A 27,668-nucleotide genomic window follows, 5' to 3' on the forward strand; every position below is an offset into this window, starting at 1 on the left:
ACTCTTTCTGTCCATGGAATTCTCCAGGCAAGAATACTGGAGTGAGTAGCCATCCTCTTTTCCAGGGGTACCTTCCCAACCCAGATATCAAACCCAGGTCTCCTGCATTGCAGGCAGTTTCTTTACCATCTGAGCCACCAGGAAGCCTGTACCTTATATACGGAAAACCAAGATAAGTTTCATTTTTGATCACACTCATGAGTGATTGAAATGTGCTGGGTACGTAGAGCTCCAAACAGGGACATTAAATCTGGACCCTTTTCTCTGTTCAGATTTTGGCAGTGGCTGTTGGATAGTAAAATTGTAGGTAACCTTTTGTTTGTACTACAAAGATCAGTGGGAGTCCACTGAACAAGGATTTTAGGACCATGACATGATTGTCTTGAGAGGAACACCCACTAGGACTTTGATCAAAATAGGTGAACACTTCAACCTCAGGGATGATGAACTCTACCTGGTAGGGTTGTAAGGAAAAGTTAAGTAGGAAGGTTGATAACGTTTTGTACATTGGAGTTACAAAATAACATATATTCTGAAATAGTATGAGTGAGGAGAAAAAGTTAACTTTTTCAGACATGAGAAATGGCTTAATTCAAGAAATTAAGATAATGGCATTTTCAACTTGGATTTACAACCACATGGCAATTCTCTCTTTTTATAATTTTGAGCTTAAAGATGTCATATTTTGCCAGCCTTTTATTTCTGTCTGTACTAATTATGCCATATCCTTATTCATTCATAGACTTGAACCCAGTGATCTGGGTTTCCATATATAAGGTATGGGCTTCCCAATGCCTCTGTCCTCCTGGCATTTAACAGACTTCCACTTCAGAGAAACATGTCACCGAAGCTTTGGGGGAGGAGTTGGATTGGGGGGTGGGGCTGGGAGGGATTGGTTGGGGCTATCCGTATGTGAAGGTTGGTTCTTCAGTATTTTATTTTCTGTGTCGGGAGGTCTTTCTAGCTGCTTCATTTCTCAAAATGATTCTTTCCTTTGGCCATTATAGCATTTACTTCTCCTCTTAAGATTTTTTTTTTTTTAATGGCTGCATGTTGGCTTTGAAGGATCTTGCAGGATCTTCCCTGGGGGCTCAGACGGTAAAGCGTCTGCCTACAATGCAGGAGACCCGGGTTCCATCCCTGGGTTGGGAAGATCTCCTGGAGAATGAAATGGCAGCCCACTCCAGGACTCTTGCCTGGAAAATTCCATGGTCGGGGGAGCCTGGTAGGCTACAGTCCTCGGGGTCGCAAAGAGTCGGACACGACTGAGCGACTTCAACGTCATGTTCAATGGCAGTATCATTAGTTACCCAACCAGAGATCAAACCTGCATTGTCGGCAGTGAGAACATGGAGTCCTAACCACTGGACCACGTGGGAATTCCCTTGTTTGGCTTTTATGCATATTTCCCAGAATCATTTAGAAAAAGCACACCTGTTTACTCATATGTTTTATATGCTGTGTTGAAGATACTGAATATTGTCGCCCCATCTTGGTTTGTTAATACATACCTTAAAAGACAAAGATTTGTAACAGTTGGAAAACCTGCACAGGTGTTTGCAGCTCTTCAAGAGCACACCTGACCCCTGGTGACTGGAAGGAAACATAATGATCAGAGAAACAAGAAGGGTTAAGAAAGGGAGTTCAAAGAAAGGTGGTGCTTGTTGTTCACTCTCATCTTAGACGTGGAGAACATTTTCCTCTTGTGAGTTGATGAAAGGACGCTTTGATAACAGTGGCTACAGCTATGGAATATCTGGAAGAGGCTGCTGGGGGGAATAAAAATGTGGCCACTCCCAGGAATCAATGAAGTGTCAACATCTCAGATGGGCTATATATGGTTTTCAAATGGTTGGGGACACAGGGGGTCTTTTTGACTGTACCTGTCAACTTTGAGGGGTGGGAGGGGGAGTGGTTATGGCTCCTAGAAAGCTAAGTGAATCTCCCACCTCAGACCTAGTCTGTCCCTCCCAGACCATCTGAGATGTGCCCCAGAATTCTGTGCAGAAATCACTGTGTCAGGGCTTGCTTAGCCATCCGCTTGATAACCAGGGAGTGGCTGGTGTGTGGGGGGTCTGCAAAAATCACCTCTCTTTTGGGGGGAGGGGTGGCTCAGGGGCCTTTGACAATGAGCAGTCAAATCTAGTTCACATGGGAAACTTGTACATATGGTTTCAGAGGAGCATTTCTCCTTATGTATTTGTCTTCTCTCTGCAGATAAAGAAGAAACAGCAGGATGTGGTTAGATTCCTGGAAGCCAACAAGATAGAGTTTGAGGAGGTGGACATCACCATGTCAGAAGAGCAGAGGCAGTGGATGTATAAGAACATCCCCCCGGAGAAGAAGCCTGCTCAGGGCAACCCTCTGCCGCCTCAGATATTTAATGATGACCAATACTGTGGAGTAAGCAGCTAGATTGTTACCACATCATTTCTTTGCCTGGGGTGCAGTTGGGATTTTTCAGTGCAGGCTGTGACCTCCTCACCTAGTACCTATCCAGGTCCCCAGATCTAACAGAGAGTGAAGCTATGTGGGCATGTGAGTCCAAGGTCACAGACTATGTCTTCCTGTTTGCTTTGAGACGAGGGGATGGGAAGAGAACTGTGCATACGCGTGTTTATTGTGTTCTACATTTTAAAGCGTATTTTTTGATTCATACATTCTGGGGGACAGAATGGAAAGGGTATGTTCTTAAATATTTATTTCTCTAAAACTGCTAATATCTGATTATAAGTCAGCGCTTTGCTTTTTGATGATCATGAACCAGATGGATCATTGGTGGTGGTGGTTTAATCGCTAAGTCATGTCCGACTCTTGCACCCCAAGAGCCTGCCAGGTTCTTCTGGGTCATTACGAACAGCTAAAATATCTCAGATGCCTTCTTGCTGTTTGTGGCATTCAGAAAATGAAGGCATTTTTGACTAATCATGTATTTTCCTTCTTATTCCTTAGGTTAAAAAATTTTTTTGAGAAATTTCTCTAATGAGTAGTCAGGATTTGCTTTCTGCCAGTACTCTTAAGTATGTAAGTCAGTGTTTCTTTTGAGACCTGCATTGCAGTTCTCTAAGGATGGCCTGGAAAGAGGGAGGGGCTACAGCGTGAAGGTACTTAAGGTGGAATAAAGAACTGGGTTGCCGCTAGAATGGAGAAACGGGGGAACAGTGGTTTAGGTGGCTCAAAAGGAAACAGGTCTCCATGAACATGAGCGAGAATGAGATGTTGAAACATAAAGCCGTGAAGATGGTGCCCAGCAGCTTTGCATGTCATGAAGAGAAAATTGAACCTGGTGCTAGACGCTGATTTGAGTTCAGTACCACTTTGTTGGCTTGACACCTTTGGAAAGTCACTTATCTCTTTATACCTCAGTTTTCTCATCTTTACACAAAGGATGATAGTATCTGTCTTACTTCCCAGGATATTTATGACTGTTTCTAAAGTACTCCTAAAATTCTATACCCAGCCAAATTACCACTCAATTACAAGACCAGAATAAAGGCATTTTCACGGCTGCAGAATTTGAGGAACAGAATCCAACAAAACCACTGGATTTTTAAGTTTTCTTGCACTGTTTGACTAACAGCTCTCTTTTATTTTTCAATATTTACATGTTCATTTGGCTGCACTGGGTCTTAGTTGCCGCACGCGGGATCTTCCATCTCCGTTGGTATGTGTGGCATGTGGAAGCTCTTAGTTGTGGCATGTATGTGGGATCTGGTTCCCTGACCAAGGATCAAACCTGGGCCCCCTGCGTCAGAGTATGAGTATTAGCCACTGCACTACCGGGGAAGTCCCTAGCAGCTTTATTTTGAATTGTACAGTTTACACAAATTTTCAACTATTATCTCATTTTGGCCTGCAGGCATGAAAGTATTGATACATTTTCTAGACTCTGTAATCATGAGTGGGATACACCCTTGGTTACTATATACTTTCCCAATAAAATATGTGGTCATGACTCAAAAATATCCACAAAAATAGTACCCTTTATTCTTATGTAATAATGCAGCTTATTTCTTGTTAATGCTGCCTCTTCAGACACTGAAGTGTGACCATCCTCTGCTCTCAACTTGTCTCTCCATTTCTCTACCCACTTGCTGCTTATGTGGTTCAGGACTGTCGGCGTCTCCTAGTTTTATTTTTAAAGTGGAGTTGTTTTTAATCCTTGTTGTTTCATAGCCCTATTAGAAGGAGGCAGGTAGAGACATCTTTGCTTTGTCACCATAAAAGCCAAAGTCTTCAGGGCCCTTTTGAGTAGAGGAATGTATTTAAAGAATAAAAAGGAATGTGATATGGAATAAAGTTAATTCCTTTTCTTTATTTTCACTTCTTCATGACTTTCTGAATCTGTATATCTTTGCCCTATGGAGTCTATGGATTTTTTTCAGGTAGACTGGCAGCTGGGTAGAGGCTTCCATATTTATCAGCTGTGCCCTATAAGTGGCATCTTCTCTGCTAGAGCAGAGTCGGTCCCACAGGGGTGGTGGCAGGCAGTGTTGTGTGTGCATTCTGTCTTTATAGTCTGTTCTGGCAGCAGTTTTGAAGACAGTGTCTGCTTTTATCAAGGTCCAATAAATTCAACTTTGAGAAAAACAAAAGAATTAGAGGGCATTGAACCGTGGCTTCATTCAAACCACCTGCTCCTGTGTACCTTTCTTTGCCCAGTGACAGTTTATGACTGTCTTATCTAGTTGGATAGCCTGTGGAAACCTGCAGTATTGCAAATGACAGGCTCCAGTAAGCATGAAGATTCTCCTGTTTCCTAAATTGGCTGGAAATTTTACTACTTTGTTTTAAATTGTACGAGCTAGGCATGTGAGACATTCATAGCTGCTAAGCTGTTTACTAACCAGTGTGGACAATTGCCCTCTCTCTCCTTTAACACTTGAAAATCCTGCCTTTAGCATTTGAAATTTCCCACCAAGCGAAAGCATCCTGGCATGGCTTCTTCCCACCCTAGATCTGGACATCGAGGAAATGACGCAGAAATAGCATCAGTTGGAGGTGGCTCAGTGAGTATCAGGGCGTGATGGGGCCACGTGTAACCTGGTGGTTGGACACGGTATGTTTGGCGCCTTAAGGAAGCTGGTCCTGGGGTTTGGCCTGGATGTGTTCTTGGCTTCCCAGACATGGAAATTCCTCTTGTTTTCTAAACTGGATCTCCAGCCCTAATATGGATTCTGTGAGTTCCCCCTATACCTTTGTATATTTCTTTCAAGTTTCCAGTGCCTATCTCAGTTTGTAGGCAAGAACACTTATTGACGCAGACTGGTGGTTCTTTCTGTTTCCCTGAAGTGTCCTACCATGAGCAAGATTCTTCTCTGGAAATGAAGTCCTAAAGGTCAGCATCCCAACATGTAGGCTTTCCTCATTTTAGAAAGCTCAGGTCCTCACGTTCAAGGTTTAAACTCTGTTCTCTGTCTGTGGAACTGGCATGTGTGGAATGCACCAGAAATGAAAATGCACACATCTGCACAAAATGAAAACATTTCCTCCCATTTCTTTTCTCCCTCCCTATTTAGAAGGAAGAAAAAAAAAATAAATAAAAGATTTGGATTTCTTTATTTTTTTTTTCTTAAAAATATTTATCATCAAATTTACTTTTGTGGTGGTTGTTGTTGCACCCCTCGGCATGTGGGAGTTTAGTTCCCCAACCAGGGACTAAACCTTTGCCTCCTGCACAGTCTTCCCCACGGGACCATCAGGAAGGCCCCCAAATGTACTGTCTTAACCACTTTTAAGTGTACAGTTGAGTAATGTTAGGTATCTTCACAATGCTGTAAAAACAGGTCGCCAGGATTTTTCATCTGGCAGAACTGAGATTCTTATACTCATTAAATACACCTGTTTGTCCTCTATCATTGTAGAATGATAACCATCAGTCTACTTTCTATATCTATTGAATTTGACTAGCTTAGAGACCTCCTAGAAGTGAGATCATACAGTCTTTGTTCTTTGTGCTATGTGAAAGGACATTGCACAGTGTCCTTAAAGTTCATCCATCATGTATGTCTTCATCCATTAAGACTGCTGTAACAAAATACAACAGACTGGGTAGCTTACAAACAATAGAAATTTATTTCTCAGAGTTTTGGAGGTTGGACGGTAAGGGTTACACTAGAGCTGGGTTCTGGTGAGGGCCCTCTTCTGGGTTGCAGATTGCCAACTTACTGTAGTATCCTCTTGTAGTGAAGGGGTTAGTGGAGCTGTAATCTCATCCAAGAGGGCTCTGCAGACCTAATTGCCTCCTTTGGGAATTGGTGTTGCAATGTGTGAATTTTGAGGGGCTTCTATTGTATGTGTATGTCACATTTTGTTTTTCTACTCATCCATGATGAACATTGGGTTGCTTCTGCCTCTTGGCTATTGTGAATAGTGCTGCTATGAACATGGGTTTGCAATATCTCTTCAAGGTACTGTTTTCAGTTCTTTGGAATACATACATAAAAGTGAAATTGCTACACATCATATGCCAATTCTGTTTTTAATTTTTTGAGGAACTGCCAAACTGTTTTTCACGGTGGTTGAACCATTTTTTAATCCCATCAATAGTGCACAAAAGTTCTAACTTCTCCATATCCTCATGAACACTTGCTATTTTCTGTTCTTTAGGGGTTTTTTGTTGTTGTTGTTTTTGAGAGTAGCCATCCTAATGGGTATACGGTGATATGTCATTGTGGTTTTGATGTGCGTTTCTTTGATGATTAGTGATGTTGAACATCTCCTATACTTTGTTTTCTGTTTGTATATTGTCTTTGGAGAGATGTCTATTCAAGTCCTTTGCCCAGTTTTTAATTGGGTTATTTGACTTTCTGTCACTGTGTAAAAATTCTTTGTATATTCTGAATATTAACCTCCTATCAGATATGTAATCTGCAAATATTTTCTCCCATTCTTAGGTTGCCTTTCACTGTTCTTGATTGTATCTTTTGATGAACAAACTTTGTAAGTTTGATATTGACTCATTTGGCTGTTTTTGTTTTTGTTGCCTGGGCTTTTGGAGTCATACTCAGGAAATCATTACTTGTCAAATGCAGTGTTATGAAGCTTTTTCCCTAGGTTGTCTTCTAGAAATTTTGTAGTTTGGGGGTCTTATGTTTAGGTCTGTAATTAATTAATTTTTTTTGCTGATTTTCTTATATGGTATAAGATAAGGGTCCAGCTTCATTCTTTTGCATGTCATTATCTAGTTTTCCTATTACCATTTGTTGATGACACTGTGCTTTTCCTATGGGGAGATCTTGATGCTTCTGTTCAATATCATTCGACTGTATATGTGAGGGCTTATTAATTTATTTATATTTTGGACTCTATTCTGTTTCACTGGTCTATATGCCTGTCTTTATGCAGGTACCACACTGGTTTGATTACTGTAACTTTGTAATATGTCTTGAAATTAGGAAGTGTGATTTCTTTAACTCTGTCTTTCTTCAAACTTGTTTTGGCTTGAGATTCTGTATGAATTTTAGAATTTTTCCTTATTTCTGCAAAAAAAGTGCCATTAGAATTTTGATATGGAAATGTTGGATCTTTAGATTGCTTTCGGCAGCATTGACATCTTGACAATATTAAGTCTTTCAATCTATGCACATGGGATTCTTTTCATTTTACATGTCTCTGTTCATTTCTTTAAGCATTGTTTTGTAGTTTTGTGTTCAAGTCTCTTACCTCTTGGTTAGGTTAATTCCTAAGTGATTTTTTTTAGTGTTATTATAAATAGAATTATTTTCTTAACATCCTTTTCCAATTGTTGATTATTAGTGTGTAGAGACACAAGTGAATTTCATGTTCTTTTCTTTTTGTCCTGCAACTTTGCTAAATAAGTTTATTAATTCTTTCATTTTGTTAAAAAGTTGGGAGTTTGAAATGGGAATGCAGCCAAAATTTATTTGACTTGGGGGTCGTGTTAACCAGTTTGTGGATTCGCTGTCTAGCAGGGAAAGACACAATGACCATTCATGTAATGGAGATGAGCAGGTATGCGTTTGGCTAAGGATGCCAATACTTAGAATTAGGTTATGGGTGAAGTGGGGGAGAGAGACGAAGTGACGTGGAATCTGTGGCTAGATCGACTCATGTAGCATCCTGTCTAATGAAGAGAGGGCAGTTCAGCTAAGAGACAGATGGCAGACTTTTGATTAGTTTCCATGAGGCAACCTATAAAATTATCTATTGTTTTAAAACTATTGAATTACTTTTTTTGCACTTTTAGACCTTACTTGCAAAATATTAAATTTGTACCTAAGCGTTGGGTGTATTGCTCACCAAATAACATTACATTAATGCTATTGACCAGTTTCGTTTAAGTAATGATTTGAGGGACAGCTATGACTGCCTTTTCCCATATTACCTTGCTTACTTGGAGTCTGAAAGTAGATGACAGATAGGGTAGACTTCAGGAGGCACAGAAATGCTAAATGACCAGCAGTGGTTCTTTGTGGAGTCTCCTCCGCTTTTCTTTGTTAGGTATGAAAGGAAACGAGATATGTCAGCATTTTCTAACTGTGGGCAGAGGCTCAGAAGCACACTAGAATACCTAAATGTATGCAGTTGTATTGTTCCCAAGTGCAATGTTTATGTAACTTTTGAAAAATTGTCTCTGCGTGATATATTTTAAGTGTATTTTAGAATCTTTTCTGAAACTGAAGCACCAACTCCTTTAATTATTAGTTTTACAAATCCCTACCTCATACATGTAATTTTATTTTAAAAAAGGTTACACACACACACGTACATATAGTCATCCCTGACCAACCTAGACAGCATAGTAAAAAGCAGAGACATTACTTTGCCAAAAAAGCTAGACAACATATTAAAAAGCAGAGAATTGACTTTATCAGCAAAGGTCCGTCTGGTCAAACCTATGGTTTTTCCAGTAGTCATGTATGGATGTGAGAGTTGGACTATAAAGAAAGCTGAGCGCTGAAGAATTGATGCTTTTGAACTGTAGTGTTGGAGAAGACTCTTGAGAGTCCCTTGGACTGCAAGGAGATCCAACCAGTCCATCCTAAAGGAGATCAGTCCTAAGTGTTCATTGGGAGGACTGATGTTGAATCTGAAACTCCAATACTTTGGCCACCTGATGCGAAGAGCTGACTCTTTTGAAAAGACCCTGATGCTGGGAAAGATTGAGGGCAGGAGGAGAAGGGGATGACAGAGGATGAGATGGTTGGGTGGCATCACCGAGATTCAATGGACATGAGTTTGGGTAAACTCCAGGAGTTGGTGATGGACAAGGAGGCCTGGTGTGCTGCAGTTCATGGGGTCGCAAAGAGTCAGACACGACTGAGCCACTGATTGAACTGAACTGGCCTCTGCCAGGGAGTGGTTCCAGGACCATGCGTGAGCATACTGTATCTACCGTTTTGTGTCCTGCTTTGTTTCTCCAACAAAAATAGCTTCCATGTCATTGCAAACTTAATTTTTTAGACGTTGCATATTATTTCCTTGGATGGATTATTAGAGGGCTTCACTGGTGGCTCAGATGATAAAGAATCCGCCTATAATGCAAGAGACCCAGGTTTGATCCCTGGGTTGGGAAGATTATTAGAAGGGTTATTAGAACTTAGTTAATCATTACCTGTCCTCCCACCTGCCGTGGGCTATTTGGTTTGTTTTCAGCAATTTGAAACAATAGTTTGTAACTGGCAAACCATTCTAATCTCCTAGCTCATGGGCCCCTTCATGACCCACTCACATTTCCCTATGCTTCCTAGAGTTTAGTCACGGTCTCACTGGAGAAACATAGAATTAGTTTTTCAAGTCTCCTTCAGCAAAATTAAGCATATTGTCTGGCAGAATGGCTTAGAACATAATGAGGAGAGCAGCTTGGCCCCTGTTGAAGTCCAGTTGTCTGCAGTAATTATGAGTTAATAGGATTTTTGTTAGAGTCAGTAAGAAAAATAAAGAGGAAAGTTAAAATCCAGTTGTCATCATCCACAAGAGATGTGGTCTGTCTCTATAAAGTATGGATGTTGTTTATATAGGTTCAGGGCTACAACATCCATGGATGTTATTTATCTAGGTCCTAGGCAAAGCCCTGAAAGTCACCCCACACCCATTTTTCTCATCTGCATACTCCCTTGATTAACAAGTCCTGTGATTTTTACCTCCTACAAAATTCTGTCCTGTTTCTCTTTCAAAGCTCTGTTCAGATGGGCCTTGTTGACTCTCTCTAATTAACTAGGACGCTGGTTATTCCCTGTCCCCCGCATCATGCCCAAAACCTCTGTCTCTTTACTCTCAACGTGACCTTTAGCACTTAGAATTTTTTTTCGTGACTTTGCCTTCAACCAGTCTCTGAGTTGCTTGTGCTCACCCTCAGCAGACTCCGTGGCATATTTATCTTAGTACCTGGTACCTACGAGAACGCTAGGGACATAGAACATATTAACAAAAATTGGTTCTAGGAATGGGTGAATAGCTCCACAGATGTTTTCACTTAAGCAGGTAGCTAACCCATTCTGTTGGATCTTGCCCTGTCAAGGTGCTGAGCATTTTGCATTCCTGTTTATTAATAAAACGCAAAGCCAAATATCTCAAAAACAAGCATATTGAACTATCTTCTAAATGTTACAATAAAATCTATTGGGGAAATCACCTCTGTTAGAAGCTCACCTGCACCACAGGTAGAATTTTCTTAGGAACCTTTTGATCTGAATTTGAAAATCTGTATTCCAAGGTTTTCTGTCTAAAAGATCAGAGATCTAATCAAGGGGGATCTTTTTCTTCAAATGTTCTACTGTAAATGATCTGATGCAACATCCTCACAGATACTAGAGGGTAGTGGGGAAGGGTGATATCAGTCCCTCTTCTACTGGATGCCCAGAAGCATAGCATTTTAATTAGATATTCTTTGCAGTTTTCTCTCTTCTGTGTAACTGTGTTTTTTATTCTTCTCTCTATAAATGTTTAATCTCCCATTTTCACCTCGCTGAGATGTTTGTCTCAATATTCTAGAGTGACACATCCCTGGGACGTGTCTTTCATGAAAACGGTGGCTTGTGCTCTGAATGTTGAACATCTCCATCCATTCAGGGCACCCCAGTTGTATGCTTAGCAGTGTATCTTAATAGATATCCAAACTGGCGGTTTTCCTTTTGTTAAATTTTTTTCTCTTTTCTGAGCCTACGCAGTTAAGGAAAAGAAAACAAAACTGTAAAGCACTAACACCATGTTAATATCAGTGTTAAGATAGTAAAGTCTGTCGACAGGAGGGTCCATAGTGAAAGGTCAGTCTCCCCCAGATTCCCAAGATACAGCCTCTTTTATGAGATATGCTGCTTTGTGATTTGAAGTTATCACCTCTCTGAAAACATAGAGATATAGAGGTATAGAGAAACACGAAGATATGTTTCTCTCATCTGTTTCTATGTTCTAGATACTAGAGATACTAGTATCTCTATTCCTTGATTTTAAATTGGACAGTATTTGCTTTTTTCTTTAGAGGATGAGAAATTGCAATTCATATAGCTTCTCTCATTTCTCCCCCCTTTTGATTTACTAACGCATGCACACACATCCTGTGGGTACACACATATGGCATTGCTAAAGTTTAGAACAGTGCTTGTCTTCTGTACTGTAATAACTATTGTATACTATGTAAGTATGTCACATTTATATTGTTTTAGACATATTATTCTCTACAGAACTGTTTAGTTGTGTGAGCAGTTGTAGTGGAGGGTATATAATCCTATTTTATTAAATTCCTGTGGCTTAAAGAATGACTTTATTAATGAGAGAGTCTCGTAACTGACTTTAGCCTTTGTACTTACTCCTCTGGGTATTTATTAAACTTTTATTGCTGGTTGCCTTTGCTATGTTTAACACAAAGTTTTTTCCCACCCGATTTCAATGGGCACTTGGGTAGATGTATTTGCTTGCTCTGCCCTCTTGTATCAGAGCAGTCAGAAATGTTAAACCTAAGTTAGGAATCTTAAATCTTCAGCTTTGGGCTTATTCATATTTTTGGTATTTGGCCTAAAAGTTGTTGAATAAAGCTATTTTAGACAATTGCATCTTGCCTGTCCTACCGGGATTGGAGCCGTCAACTATTTTTTCCTTCTGTATCAAGATTTCGTGAAATAGACTATAGCATTAATGGTCCTTAACCACTGAATGAAGACATTCTGCTCAGAGGCTACTCTCAGACTTGAAAGAAGTTTCAGGAAGGAGTCTGTGTGCATTTGCCCCAGCAGTAACTCTTGTAGTCTTAGCAAGACTGTTTTAAAAGAATTTCTTCTTTGGGGTAAACCACATTCTCTTTGGCTCATTTAGAGGTGGTTGCTGCCACTGTTCCCTTACGGGCCACGTGTTGTTTGTGCTCCCTGTGGTCTTCTGTTTGGAAAGGCCCTTGGCGTGTAGAAATAATGCGGGTTTGTCACAGAATTGTCATCGACTTAGCGTGGGAAGCGATACCGCTTTTCAGAGTGGCTGCTGTGGGTTTTCCTGGCCATTCTCTTAGGGAACACTTAAAGGGCAAAGAACTTAAAGGCCTTTGTCTCAAATGCTTGTCCAGTCCATAATAGTCTAACCATGGTGAACGGGTAATGTTCTTAAGTAAGCTCTGTGGATGAATGAAACTATTGTGAGCTCTACCTGTTGTAGATTTTATCATGAGCTTATAAATGTCTCTAACATTGGTTTTCACTTGAAAAGCAAACCCAAGTATAGGTAATGGAAGCTTTTTCCCCCCTTTTTCTTAACAGCTGTTTAAGCTCTATTCTTCTTAAAATTGCAGCATTTAGATAAATATCCCATTTGTAACAGTGCTCAGTTATGCTGATATCTTTATAGCCCAGAATTTTTTTCTTTTCCTGAGTAGTTGGTACTAGAAGCAGAGTGAATTTTTCAGCCTTTGTTTTAAATGTACCAGCTTCTGAAACTAATGGTTTTTTTTTTCTTGTATATGCTTTATGTACTTGTACTTTTCTCCCAAGGTGATGTTAACTGATTATTATATTCTGTAGTCACAGGAATTGTCTTACAATGTGCAGTTTGCAGATGTGTATTTACAAACACTTTATAGAGAGTGTTTTTGAGTGTAAAAAATTCGGCAAGCCCATTTAGAAACTTTATGGTGAGTTTTAAAAATGCGATGCTTTTAACTTTTGCAATATATGCCCTAGTGTGTTTTCTTTTAAATAGAAATGAATTTTGTTAAGAAAGCCAGTCTTTCTCTTTTATTGGTGAATGCCTAAGGCCATAATATAAAAACTTCTATCTTAATAGAAGGTGATTTTAAAATTTCTAATACTGTTTTACTCAAATTAGATCATACTGTTTATTATCTCTAAAAGAAGGTATTAAGGTCTCGATTTTAAATTATCAATCGCTTACTCTTTGTCTCAACATGACAAAGAAAATAACTTCTTAAAATTCGAGATTCATCAGAGCACTCAAAAGCTTTTATATGTCAGAAGGTACATTTTTTACATAGTGATGTAAAATCTATAAGTAACTTAGAGTAGAGATAGAACTTACTCAAATTACATTACTAGCATGAGATTACCTAAAACATGATCTGTTGGTCATTTATTAACAGACACAGCTCCTCACCCTCTTTGCCTGGTGTGTGCCAGGTACTGGTCTCACACTGACTTTTAAAAATAGTTTCCTTTGAATTATTTTGCTTTTAAAGTTAATTGCCAAATTTTGTATTCATCACTCCAGAAGAAATTAATTACCTTAGGTGACAATGTCTAAACTGTTGGCAGCATTCAATTTAATATTCAGGTCAGAAGCCCTCTGGCCAGAGTGTGATATGTTAAAGGTTCTTAAACTAAAAGTAATGGTTATAACTTTTATAACAGACAGTTTAAGAGAATTTTTTATATAAATAATGTTGCCATTCTAAGATGTCTAAATGTCTGACATATCTAAATAACTTTGGTTGATGACTATTCTTTGTTGATGACTGATCTAATTTTTAAGAGTAAAATAGTATTAGAAATTTTAAAATCACCTCCTATTAAGAATAGTTTTGGTTCAGTGTGGTTAAATGGGTCGTTTATAATGTTACATATTTTTCTCTATGTGTACATAGTCTGTCCTGTTATATATGTATGAAACTCACTTGTGAGAGGTGACTTTATTTCTAGTTTTGTGATGTGGAGAACTGTAATTATTTTAAGATTAAGGTTTTTAATATAAACACTGAAACCTGAATTAAACATACTAAGTCTTGTTGTAGCTTGCCTTTTAATCTTCTGCTTGCACTATATTTTCATGTTAGCACTTTGGTCTTGAAAGAAAATTCACACTACATCTGTAGAGATTGAGTCAGGTACTATTTCTCATTTTTCATTTTTTATATTATTAGATTTTTTTTATTCCTCTGTTTTCAGACTGACATCAGAGATTATTCCTTAGTTAGAAACAGGTAAAAAGGTCTTTCTGAATTCAAGAGCAGGGATAACATTTTGATAACAAAGTCACTAGTCCTCAATTTTTTTTTCTCTCTCACTTTTGGCCCTTCCCTTACCTGTTCTATTAAATCTGTTTCCTCTTCAGAGAGGGGTAAACTCTTCAAACAGGTATCTCTAGGAACTGGAATACATGGACTAGACCTTACATCTGGACGACAGCTAACAGCCCTTTTAAGAGCAGCTTCACGGAATGCACCATCTTTTTATCGAGTTCTGGAGCATCAAGGGGCTTTGGTCGTGTCTAATAAGAAGTGAGAAGCCGTCTGAGGAGGTTAAATGAGTTGGTCGCGGTCATGACTTAGGTAGTAGGTTGTCTGCTTGTATGTACCACTCAATTTCCCAGAAACGAAGGTGTGACAGACGTTGGTTTGGTGCAGGTAGAACCAGAGCCATTGTAATGAAGACAGGAATGGACAGACTGGAGATATATTTTGGAGGAAGAGTTGATCATACTCAATTGTGGAGCTGATGTAGAAGGTTAGGGAGAGTTAAGAATTAAAACAGCTGTCACACAACTCTCATACAATCCCCTCTTCTCCTCAAGGAGCAATAAGTCTTGAAGGAGAGGACTGAAGTAGATATGATCAAATTTGCATTGCTTGTTTGTTTGGGGTTTTGTCCTTTAAATCGGGGGTATAGTTGCTTTATAATACTGTGCTGGTTTCTGTTGTACAGTGAAGTGAATCAGCTCTGTGTCTACATATATGCCCTCCCTCATGAACCTCCCTCCGTCCCCCCACCCCATCGCAACCCACTAGGTTACCACGGAGCACCGACTGAGCTCCGATTTACAACTTTAAAGGATAAGTACATCCTCACTTGAGAATGACTCGGGGGATAGATTAGACTGGAAGATGGTTGGTGTGTTGAGCTGTTATTGCAGATGTCTAGCTTGACTTAGGGCAATGAGACTGATGTAGAAGAATAGAGAGGTTGAAAGGATATGTAAGATAGTTATTGGTTGAGGGAAGAGCGGAGCTCTCTGACGCCTTGGTTTCTGACAGGTAGAGCCTCTTAGGTGGCAATGCCACTCTTCTGAGAGGTCTGGCTTGGGGGATAGAAGGGAGAGTATGAATTGCCATTTAGAACTGTTGTGTTTAAGAGTCTATGAGCAGGGCTTCCCTGCTGCTCCAGTGGTTAAGAATCTGCCTTGCAACACAGGCAACACCAGTTTGATCCATGGTTTGGGAAGACAACACATGCCACAGTGTAGCTAAGCCCACGAGCCACAAGTATTCAAACCTGCGCTTTGGAGTCCGTGCTCTGTAACAAGAGAAACCACTGCAATGAGAAGCTTACACACTGCAACTAGAGCCCACACAACAACAAACACCCCAAAATAAATGCATAATGTTTATTTATTAAAAATAACTAATTTTTATTTAGTTATTAAATAACTAATTTTTATTTAGTTATTAAATAACTAATTTTTATTTGTTAAAATAACTAAATTTTATTTAGTTATTTAAAATAAATAAATAATTTTTATTTATTAAAACAAAGAATATTTATTTATTAAAAATAAATACCTAAATTTATAAAGTAAATTATTAATAATAAATTTTAAATGAAAAAATAATATTTTTAATGAGTCTATGAACAGTTGCTTACTTGGAATCAGAGTTGATAGGAGAATCAGAGCTAGGGATCTGAATTTAATTAGAACCACGGCTTTGAGTGAGATTCCACAAGAGAAAGAATTTAGATCAAGTAGTGGGAGGGATTGGGGGCAGGAGGAGAAAGGGACGACAGAGGATGAGTTGGCTGGATGGCATCACTGACTCGATGGACGTGAATCTGAGTGAACTCCGGGAGTTGGTGATGGACAGGGAGGCCTGGCGTGCTGCGATTCATGGGGTCGCAAAGAGTCGGACACGACTGAGCGACTGGACTGAACTGAGTGGCAGAATATGGTGTGGAGAGAAACAAGTCCACCAGTTTTCACATGGTAGATACCTAAAATGTTGAGATAAGCTGGATGTAGTTTAGCACTCGTCCTCCTGTTACCACACTGAATATAAGTGGCAAATGATCAGGTAGAGAAAGTATGCGTCAAGGATTAATTTCCTGAACCAAGACCAGTAAAATGCTACTCAAGTATTTAGAACTACCTTTGTTACAAAGGATATCAGTAACAACATTTTCAGTTCATGGAATTTTGCCTAAATTCTACATCAAATTGAGATATAATTTTTATTAAAAGTTTTCCATGAAAAAAAATTCTATGAAATCTATAATACCTAGAGTCATTTGAAAGTTCCAAGTGCTCCATTGAGATCTTCTTCACTCAGTGTCTCATACAGTTTCTCAAATTTAACATTTTGAAAGTCAACTTCAATCTTACCCTCAAACCTGCTTTTTCCCTCTGGTCTTTCCCTTTAAGTCACAAAGCTCAGACCTTCTTTAATATTTTTTTTTTCCAAAAAAATTTTTTTATTGAGCTATAGTTTTTACAATATTGTATATTTCAGGCATACAACAGTGATTCACAATTTTTAAAGGTTCTACTCCATTTATCAGTTCAGTCAATTCTGTCGCTCAGTTGTATCCAACTCTGTGACCCCATGGACTGCAGCACGCCAGGCCTCCCTGTCCATCACCAACTCCCGGAGTGTACCCAAAGTCATGTCCATTGAGTCAGTGATGCCATCCAACCATCTCATCGTCTGTTGTCCCCCTCTCCTCCCGCCCTCAATCTTTTCCAGCATCAGGGTCTTTTCAAATGAGTCAGCTTTTGCATCAGGTGGCCAAAATATTGGAGTTTCAGCATCAGTCCTTCCAGTGAACATTCAGGACTGATTTCCTTTAGGATGGGCTGGTTGCAGTCCAAGGGACTCCTTGCAGTCCAAGGAACTCTCAAGAGTCTTCTCCAACACCACAGTTCAAAAGCATCAGTTCTTCGGCACTCAGCTTTCTTTATAGTCCAACTCATGACTATTGGAAAAACCATAGCCTTGACCAGATGGACCTTTGTTGGCAAAGTAATGTCTGTATTCCATTTATGCTGCTGCTACTGCTGCTAAGTTGCTTTAGTCGTGTCCCCTACATACAAACAAGTTCTGTTCTGAGAACATGGTCATAAGTCCAATTTGTTCAGGAGTCCAGCAAAGTTAGCCTAGGTACCCTGCTAACACAGTCAGCTTTGTACCATCAATAAAGATACTGTACTTAACTGTAGTCTATACACAAAAGCACATATAAGTACACAAAAGCACAGCCAGTTGTAGAGGATGCACACTCAGGACAGTGTATACCAGACGTGTGAACTTATGTGATTGGACATGGAAGCATACGTCCGCATCTTTGAAAGTTCACCACTTGAAGGTTCGTATGTAGGGAGCTTACTATATAGGTCATTCTGCGTGCTCCCGTACTCAGAACCCGTACATGATTTCCTTTTGTGCTTAAGGTAAAATTCAAAATCTTTCTCTTGCTTTCTAAAGTCTGGCACATGCTGATCCCAGTCATATCTGCCAGCTTTGCTCTTCCTTGGCGTTATTTCCTGTCCCAAAGGCTCCTATCCCAGCCCCTCACTTATCTAGTTCTGTTGATTCTAAAAAATTTCAGCTGAAAACTCCATTTTCCAAGGAAGTTAGAGGTGTTTCTCCTTCTTGGCATGGTCAGGGAAGGCCACTCTTTGGGGTGACTAGCCTCAGGGATGATCTGAAATGACAGCAGGAGTGATTGCTCCAAGATATACAGAAGGAGCTGTGCATGTATCCCTGGGGCTAGGATGACTGCGCACAAAAAATCAAGCTGCCTTCAAGCCAGATGAGACTCAGCTTCCTAAAACACTCGGACAACAGAGTCTCTACGCAAAGGCAAATCATTTAAAGATTCTTCATCCACCGAGGCCTGCTTTGCAAGAAGCAGGTCTTCACTCTGAGTCATCGACTCTCATTTAGATTCCTAGACAGGTTTCAAAAGTGTTTGTAAATGCCATTGACCCAGCTCAGCAGCAGCTTCATTAGGGCTCAGTGACTCATGTACAGGGTGCCCCATACCTGGTTTCCTCTTGGGCAAGAAGCATCGTAGAATACAGAAAGCATTGATTTCAACACCAATGAAACTTGGGCCCAAATGTCAGTCCTCTTATGCATCGGCTGTTGACCTTGGGTATCATAATTCTTTGCTCTGAGCCAGTTTCTAACCTGGTGGTGGGGATTAAATAATATGCTGGACTTCCCTGGTGGTCCAGTGGTTAAGAATCCTCCACGCCCATGTGGGATGGGGGTGGTGGGCTGGGATGGGACGGGGGAGGTTGGGGGACGAGTTCCCTGTCCATTCCCGGAAGATTCCGCATGGCGTGGAGCAGCTAAGTGCATACGCCACAGCTACTCAAGTCCAAGCTGCCTAGAGCCTGTGCTCTGCACCGAGGGAAGCTGCTCCAATGAGGAAGCTGTGCACCACGACGAAGAGGAGCCCTCGCACGCTGCTGCTAGAGAAAGAAGCCCGTGTACGGCAGTGAAGACCCAGCACAACTGAAAAGGAAATTAATAATTTTGCAAAAACCTCTCCCATTAAAAATTATGAAATAACCTTTGAATGATGTGATGATGATAAGACACCAAACCCAAAGCAAATGCCTAGCACTGATGCTGATCATTGTCTGCTTGCAATGTTTATCTTCTGCATAAAGTGACCCAAGAGACCTATGTCAGATTTTAAGACCCCCCCCACCACCACCTTCGCATCAGCTTAGCAACTGTGTAGTATTATACAGGCAGACTTTGGAAAAGAAAACAAGTAATGAAAACATTGGCCAGAACCCCTTGATGGCTTCTCTCTCAAAAGTAGGAAGAGAAAAGTGATTCTGTGTCTGAGGCAAAGATGAATGTTAGAATATTTCCTCCTTGAGGTTTTACTTGATCTTTTTTTTTTCCTCTCTGAAGACATAGTCTCAAAGAATGTGGAGAAACTTCAAAAGCAGAATAGAAGCACGCACATTGACACACGGAAACCTTTACAACTTTTCTGTTTATGCAGTGATTTTTTTTTTTTTTTAAGCCCTACATAACAAAATATCAAGAGTGGAATTGGGAGACTGCCTTCCAGATTGAAATGCTTAAGTAAAAATCTTGGGTCAGAGTGACTCCACACAAATAAATGTTAGTTTGACACGCGAGCCAGCATGTTCTGACTTCCATTCTGTGGTTGATGGTTTACATTTTAATTCCTGTTGCAGACTTTGGATTAAAAATGTGTTGCCTTCATCATTATGCTCATATGTTGAGACTCAAACAGCAAATCCAGTAGATTTATGTAGCTTGTCCCTGGCCTGGATGGAACAGCAGTACATTTTTTATTGACATAAAGACTTTGTCAAAAGCACCAAGTACAAAGATGGTTGTTTGCTTTTGTTTATTTTCTCCTTCTCCTTTTTCTAGGATTATGACAGTTTTTTTGAATCCAAGGAGAGCAACACAGTCTTTTCATTCTTAGGCCTGAAATCACAGTTGGCGTCAAAGGTAGGTTAATCTTTTCTTGCTTTAAAATGTATCTTTCTTGAGTTGTTCTTAGGGATTGAGGTAAAAGGAGTGTAGCTAGTCTTCCAGATTTTCAGCTTTTGCTTTCTCAGGGGCACAGTTAGGACTGCCCAGGGTAAAGCCACATAAAGATGCCATTTTTTTTTCTTTCTTTCTTTCTCATTTTTAACTGTTGCTGTATATTAGAATTTATCTTTATTTAAAATTCAATTTATTCATAATTTGGACTTCCTTCTTCCAAGAAAAATTTAAGGTAGCAAAAAATCATAGGCGCTTCTTACTTTAAAGTGCAAGCTCACATTACTTTACCTTTTTTGAAAAAGAATCAAAGCCATGCTTTTAAGATCTTCTCCTATTTGAGTCATTTACATTGGAAGGGACATGATTTGCAATAACAAATGGTCAACCTTGAAAAAAAGGTAATTCCTAAACTAGTCCAAGTGTTTTTGAAGCCACTTTATTGTGTCAAATGTCTTTTAGAAAATGTAAAAGCCTCACCCTTTTCTAACATTTAGAACTACAGATGATATATATTATTGTAACTTCGTAAAGCACATGAATTCATTTTCAAAATAAAAAATACCATTTCTTTGTTAAATAAGGTAATATTTTTAGTGTTATTTCTCCTTCAGAAAAGGATTTTTCTGATTATGAAAATAGCCTAGACTCATTCTAAAAAATTGGGAAAACGCATAATGTATACAATAGAAAATAAAAAGTCACCAGAGAAGACCACATAAATATTTTTGCTGTATTTCCTTGCAGTCTTTATGTACATGGCAATGGAGCTTCTGACTGTATTTCAAATTGAGACCGAATTCTAAAGCATCTATTTTTAACACTGAGTTGAAATGAAACAGCATTACTGGGAAACTTTGATGTCTATAAGTAATAGGTCTTTTGAGGCCACCCGGGATCTGTACCATTTCTGGAACACCTGTGGGAGGAAGGCAGAGACTATCAATAATATAAATTACACCCCAGCACGTGTAGTTCCTCGCCAGTGTGAACTGTGCTTTGTTATACATCAGTAAGTCCACAGATGGTGGTGGGTGGTTTCTGTGCACATGTTTTAAACAGAGGCAAAACCCACACACAAAATATTTAAAGGCTCTTAAAGCTATTTTTATAAAGATGGAACATTGGAATACTTGGGAAAATGAAAGTATTTTTATAACGTGTTTCATACAAAGATATTAAACAATCCAGATTTATCTTCAAAGAACTGGAAAAAACTGGGATAAGAGCAGTCTAATGGATGCATGAATCCAGTGGACAGTGTCTGTGCAAACATCTTTGAAAAATACTGTGTGCTTGCCATCTTTGTTCTCATTTTCCCTGAATATGTAGACTCCTGTGAGATTCTGTGGGCTGGCTTTTTTTTACTCTTTGAAAATCTTTATATTCTCTTAGAAAGTTTTTAGGAAACCTATGATCTGTAGAATATGCATTCTCCCATAACTTGTGGTCGTGGGATTAAAGTTGGTCTTATGTTTTAAATGTTTTAATGGATTTATAATTTACATACCGTACATTTTACTTGTTTTTACAGTTCAGCGATTTTTGGTATATTTACAGGGCTGTGTAACTTATCACCACAGGCATAGAGCTCATTTATTTATTTTTGGCCGCTCTGCATGTGGGATCTCTGTTCCTAACCAGGGATCAAACCCGTGCCCCCTGCATTGGGAGCATGGCGTCTTACTCCTTGGACCACTAGGGAAGTCCCAAGGTTGGTTTTGATGCCATTGAGGTTTGTTTGATTTCAGGAGACCATCCCATCAGCAGTGAGGGCTCTGGGCATCCCCACCCATTCCGACCCCCATTTTCAGACTCCTGAGCGAATCAGACGTGGGCAGGAGCCCGTGGAGCCCGGGCGGAGGGCTGTGGTGCAGTGTACGTGCTGCGCCCATGAACCAGCCAAGGCCTTAAGCATTAATAGCAACTCATACTTCAGCTCCGTAGGAGAGAAGTGCAGGTATCTCTAAGAGCAAATCAGCATCTCCCCCATTTCTGGTTATTTATTTTATGTGTGCTCAGTGCAATCCCAAGGACTGTAGCCCTCCAGGCTCCTGCCCTTGGGATTTTTCTGGCAAGGATACTGGAGTGGGTTGCCATTTTCTCCTCCAGAGGATCTTCCCAACCCAGGATCATACCCATGTCTCCTGCATTGGCAGGTGGATTCTTTACTACTGAGCCACCTGGGAATCCCTATTTATTTTGTACCTTGGTAGTAATTCATTATACAGTCTACACTCTTAAGGCCTAGATGGAGCTTTCATGGGTGTGATACACTATACGATGGAGCCTCCTTTCCTGTCTTCTGTCCTACCCTCTCTGCAGCACAAGCACATGAAAGACAGGGTAAGCTAGCCCACCAGGGGGAGAAGGCAATGGCACCCCCCTCCAATATTCTTGCCTGGGAAATCCCACGGACAGAGGAGCCTGCTGGGCTGCAGTCCACAGGGTCTCGAGGAGTCGGACACAACTGAGCAACTTCACTTTCACTTTTCACTTTCATGCACTGGAGAAGGAAATGGCAACCCACTCCAGTGTTCTTGCCTGGAGAATCCCAGGGACGGAGGACCCTGGTGGGCTGCCCTCTATGGGGTCGCATAGAGTTGGACACGACTGACACGACTTAGCAGCAGCAGCAGCCCACCAGGGGACATAAAGACTCCATTAGCATCTGATTGCTCCGTGGAACAGTGAGGGGAGAGAAGCTCAATAGGAAAAGAACATTCAGCACCCAGGTGTAGACACTGGCCAGTGTTCAGAGTGGACAGGACACAGGACGGTAGAAAGTGACAGAGTGGTGGCCTGCAGGGCTACCATCCCATATAGAGTGTGTGTGTGTGTGTGTGTGTGTGTATAATGGGATGATATATAGTCATGCTTCAGAATAAAATTTAATTACATTAAAGAAAAAAACGTCCATGCAGGACAGACACATCCGGAGCCAATGTGCCCTGCATAATAATGAATACATTGAACACCACATTTGCTTCCAACTTTTTGCATTCTTAGTAGTGCCCAGAAACATCCTTGTAGCTATTGACACTCTGCTCATATACGTTTTTAAAGAATTCAAGTGAGTTGCTGATACTTAAAATACTGATTTCCCACGTTTCTCTATTCTTGAATTGTCCAAACCCTGGTTGGCAGTGGGGGAGCAGGGGCACATCTTCCTATGGATATCTGGACGTCCCTGTGGTACCTACTTATGAGAAAAGACCTTTTCATGAATTTTCAAAGGAAATCATCAACCTCATTCTCATAATAGACTCAAAAGAGAGCCTGCAAGTTTCTGCTTTTGAATCTCCCCCATTCAGGGCTGATATTGAAAACGTGTAGCCACCAGTAAACCCTAGGCACTGAACCAACAGGGGGCTCCTCTCAGAGCTCCCACCCCCTACCCACACCAGGGGTCAGCCATCCAGCTGTTGGATCATGGTGGCTCTTGGGGGATTGGGGTATCAGCTGTTTACCAGTAGGTGTGGTGGTGTTCCCCCCGGGTTACCCTCTGCAGGGCCCCTGAGTGAGGTAACTGCCCCCCACCCCACTCACCCAGGTGCAAGAGGCATTTCATCAGTGTTGAAAACAGGTGGCTTCCTTTCCCCTTTTCTATTTGGCAGGTCAGGTGGGTTTGACTTAAATCTGGGCTCTGATCCTGAAACCTAGGATTCGCTCTTACCCATCACATGAGGGTAATTATTATGATTTCCAACCTCTCTGTTCCCTGATGTTTCAAATATCACTGCCAGGGTCCAGTGGTTAAGACTGTGCTCCCAGTGCAGGGAGTGGGGGTTCAACTCCTGGTCGGGGAACTAAGATCCCACTTGCCGCATGGTGCGGCCAATAAATAAATAAATGAATAAATAATATAGATCACTTGCCAGGGTGAATTTCTTGTCCATGTAATGCAATAACTAGCCTTTTTTTTTTTTTTAATAAATAGGCAGAACCGTAGCGAAGACAAGTGGAAGGGATGGAGATGCATTTCAGAGTCCCCTTTGGTACTCGGCGCACGCCTGCTTACCTAATGCATCACTGTGACAGAAGCGACATGCGTTATCAGTAACTTTGCTTGCCATGGAAAAGGTGTTTGGGAAAGACTTGGGTCTAATGGGATTGCATGATTGCTTTAAACCAAATCCGGACGGTGGTGGGTTTTTTTCTTATTTTCAGAATTACCTGCAGTTGCCTCACTTTACCCAGAGGAACTGTCACCTGTTCCAGGTGTGCTTCCTGAATGACTGAGTGATAAGCAGGTGGCACCATCAGAGAGAAAATACTGGATCTGCCCTGGTTTGTAGTTGATGCCAGGATTGCTCAAACCTGCTTCTCTTCTAACTACCTAGGTGATATCCTTGAAATTAGTCTGCCAGGCTTTTAGAATACTTTGATCAGAAAGAAAAATAGCAATGTTGGTTGACAAAGGGCTGAAGGTCTTTGCTGCAGAATCACAAATATTCCAGTGCTTTGTCATAACTGTAGAAAAAGTTAGGTGCTCTAGCCTCCTTTTGGTGATGGAAATTCTTACCCCTATAAATCCTCCAAGCTCCTCCTGATGTGTCCAGAAATCATAGTTGATTACAGTATATGATCAGAACCGAGTTATAGGGATGAAAAGAATGGCTATTTTGAAAAATACATGCTTCTTTATCTCTTGCAAGGGGCAAGTCTCACTTAATGCATAAGATTGCATAAAAGGTATATTTCAAGAGGTGCACTAATTAGATAGTAAATTTATAGAGGATATTATCTGACTCATATCTGAAAGCATTTCAGCTCTAGCAACTTAGTATGCATAAGTGCACATATATTTTTGAATGCAGCTCCCCTAACTAGTAGCTGCTTATATATTTTGTGAAAGGATTATATTTTTTGAGAAAGGAAGATCTTGGTTAGATGTATTTTGGGAACCCTTGATGAGGCATATTAAAAAAAATAATATTGCTATGCTTTTTTTTTTTTCCTGTGTTACTTTTCATTGGTCCTCTCATTCTGCCAACTCATATTTCTGGCCAGTGCACAGTTCCAGATTTTCAGAGTAATGTAGGTACATGTTCTTACTCCATGTATGAGCACCATTGATTTTTCAGAACAGAGTACGTACAAGAAAGAGGCTGTCAGAGATTCACTCTGGATAGTACCTGGCATGTGAAGTCCCTGCTCCCTTTGAAGTGGATGCAGATAAATACTGAACCTGTCTACATTAAGGCAGAGGCTCCTTTTACTGCATCCTCGTCCTTGCTCACACTTAAGAGTTTTTAGTTGCCGAACCTGGGAATAGTCTTGCACAGGGTAAACTCTTAGAGGACTGTGTAAGACATTCTGCTGTTCTCGGCATCCTGATGGTGGGCTTGCCCTGGAATTCTGAGCAGGAAGTTTGTAAGAAAGGAGGAGAACAAAAGAATTGAGCTCCTGTCACCTGTGTTTTCTCTCCCTCCAACTTGCTAAATGTGGACTCTTCTAAAGAACTTGTTGAATGCTAAAGCTGACATCCCCAGCCTGAGGTTTGCAGTCCAAGACTATAACCAGAAGGAAAGCATTCCACTGATTCCTACGTGACTGGAACAGACACATAATCCACAGTTTTCTCTTCAAGGAAACCTGCTGTGAAATCATGAGTATGACTGCTTAGTTGGCATTAAATACAATCCAGGTCACATTTCCACTTGATAAATCCCAGGGACTATCCAGGAAATTGTTTTTGAACTGGGTATTATGTTAAAGTCTGATAAAACTTAGTATTTCTTTTTAAGATACGGCAGTTTAAAACATTAATGTTACTGTGATCTAACTTACATTTTGTCTGCTCTTGCCAGTGAGTACCAAGAAGCAGCTTGGTAAGATTGAGTCTTTGGGAGTTAAATTCTGGGGTCATAGGATCAATACAATACTTGGCAGACCAAGAAAGCTACTCAGACTTGTTTGTCTCAAAACCTTTAAATTACTCTGATTGTAGTAGATTCTCCTAAGCAGACTAGATGAATAGGAGAGCTAAATTATTATCACAGTTACACACCATCGACCCTCACCTGTACTATTTTTTTTTTTTTTTTTTGATCAGCAAAGAAATAGGAGAGACCAGCTTGAGCAGGAATTGTGCTTGTGCCGAGTGAGCTCAGAAGCACATTGTGTGGTATTTCCCGTGGTATCCAGGCTCTGTGGAGTCCAGAGGGTATTGCTGTCTGGACTTACCTGAGCCACACTGTGTTCAGATAATATCATGCCCTTATCTGTGGTGTTTTACCAGCTAAATTCCAAACACGTAATGATTTTCTTCATCCCTTCTTTAACTAGCTGCCTTTAGATCTGGATAATCACCTAGGAAAGAAGTGGATGGGAATTGTAGACATAGATATATCAGGAGCATTTCAAGACAGAATTTTTCTTTCCTATAGCAGGCTTGTTGGAGCAAAGGAAATGTGCTGCTAAAAAATCAGATTACGCCTTTTCAAAATTAGACAAAATACAGAGTGCCATCTTACTAGGTATATGCAGACCGGAAGAAAATTTATTTGGGGAAGTACTTGTTTTTCCAGATTCTGGTATTCTATTAAAATCAAAGAGGAGAAAAGGAAGATTTTTTTTTTTCTCTCAGGCTCTAATATATTTTAGATTTGTTTCTGTTTTATAGATTTATCCAACACTCCCATGTAGATGTTTTTATATTACATGAATTTAATAATGAACTAAACTTATTTGTCCTCTGTTGTTGAAGGGTACCAAAGCCTCTTGCTGTTTTTTTTTTTTAATTTGATTCTGTTATATAGGGTTTTGCTTTTTCTACAGATTCTTTTCATTTAGTATCTTTTCTAAAGTGTCAAGACCCACTTTGATCTGCAAAATTATTGTTTTTCGATTTCAATTTGTATGTATTTGTCTCTAAAGGCATTGGTGAAATGTCAGATTTTATATTCAGCATTAAAGAGGAATAAATTCCAGAAAACCCACAGTCTGGAAATGGAGTGTTTGTTCCCTACCATGTCTTATACCTTTTCTGATTTTACTTTTGTGTTTGTTTGAATCTGAAAAGCTATAGATTAGTTGGAAAAATGCATGTGGCTCATTGACCACTCAAAGAGACAGTTACATATGTGTGTGTGTGTGTGTATTGGAGGTGACTGCAGAATCATCTCAGTGTGTGTGTGTGTGTGTGTATGTGTGTGTGTATTGGAGGTGACTGCAGAATCATCTCAGTATGTGTATGTGTGTGTGTCTAATTAGAGGTGACTGCAGAATCATCTCTGTGTGTGTGTGTGTATTGGAGGTGACTGCAGAATCATCTCAGTGCGTGTGTGTGTGTGTGTATTGGAGGTGACTGTAGAATCATCTCTGTGTGTGTGTGTGTGTGTGTATGTGCATGTGTGTGTGTGTGTGTATTGGAGGTGACTGCAGAATCATCTCAGTATGTGTATGTGTGTGTGTCTAATTAGAGGTGACTGCAGAATCATCTCTGTGTGTGTGTGTGTATTGGAGGTGACTGCAGAATCATCTCAGTGCGTGTGTGTGTGTGTGTGTGTATTGGAGGTGACTGCAGAATCATCTCAGTGTGTATGTGTGTGTGTGTCTAATTGGAGGTGACTGCAGAATCATCTCTGTGTGTGTGTGTATTGGAGGTGACTGCAGAATCATCTCAGTGTGTATGTGTGTGTGTGTCTAATTGGAGGTGACTGCAGAATCATCTCTTGTGTGTGTGTGTGTATTGGAGGTAACTGCAGAATCATCTCAGTGCGTGTGTGTGTGTGTG

General features: G+C 40.3%; 1 protein-coding gene across 1 annotated transcript in view; it reads left to right on the forward strand.

The window, feature by feature from the left end:
• SH3BGRL2 (SH3 domain binding glutamate rich protein like 2) overlaps positions 1-26,873 on the forward strand; it is an 85,061-nt gene extending 58,188 nt beyond the window's left edge. Inside the window, exons 3-5 of the mRNA XM_040239330.1 lie at positions 2,218-2,403; positions 19,811-19,891; positions 23,868-26,873. Coding sequence (XP_040095264.1) covers positions 2,218-2,403; positions 19,811-19,891; positions 23,868-23,879 — 279 coding nt within the window. The 3' untranslated portion in view covers positions 23,880-26,873. The remainder of the gene's footprint in view (positions 1-2,217; positions 2,404-19,810; positions 19,892-23,867) is intronic.
• Positions 26,874-27,668: the final 795 nt, after the last annotated feature.

Source organism: Oryx dammah, unplaced genomic scaffold (genome assembly GCF_014754425.2).
Source record: "Oryx dammah isolate SB20612 unplaced genomic scaffold, SCBI_Odam_1.1 HiC_scaffold_4, whole genome shotgun sequence".
Taxonomy (NCBI): Eukaryota; Metazoa; Chordata; class Mammalia; order Artiodactyla; family Bovidae; genus Oryx; species Oryx dammah.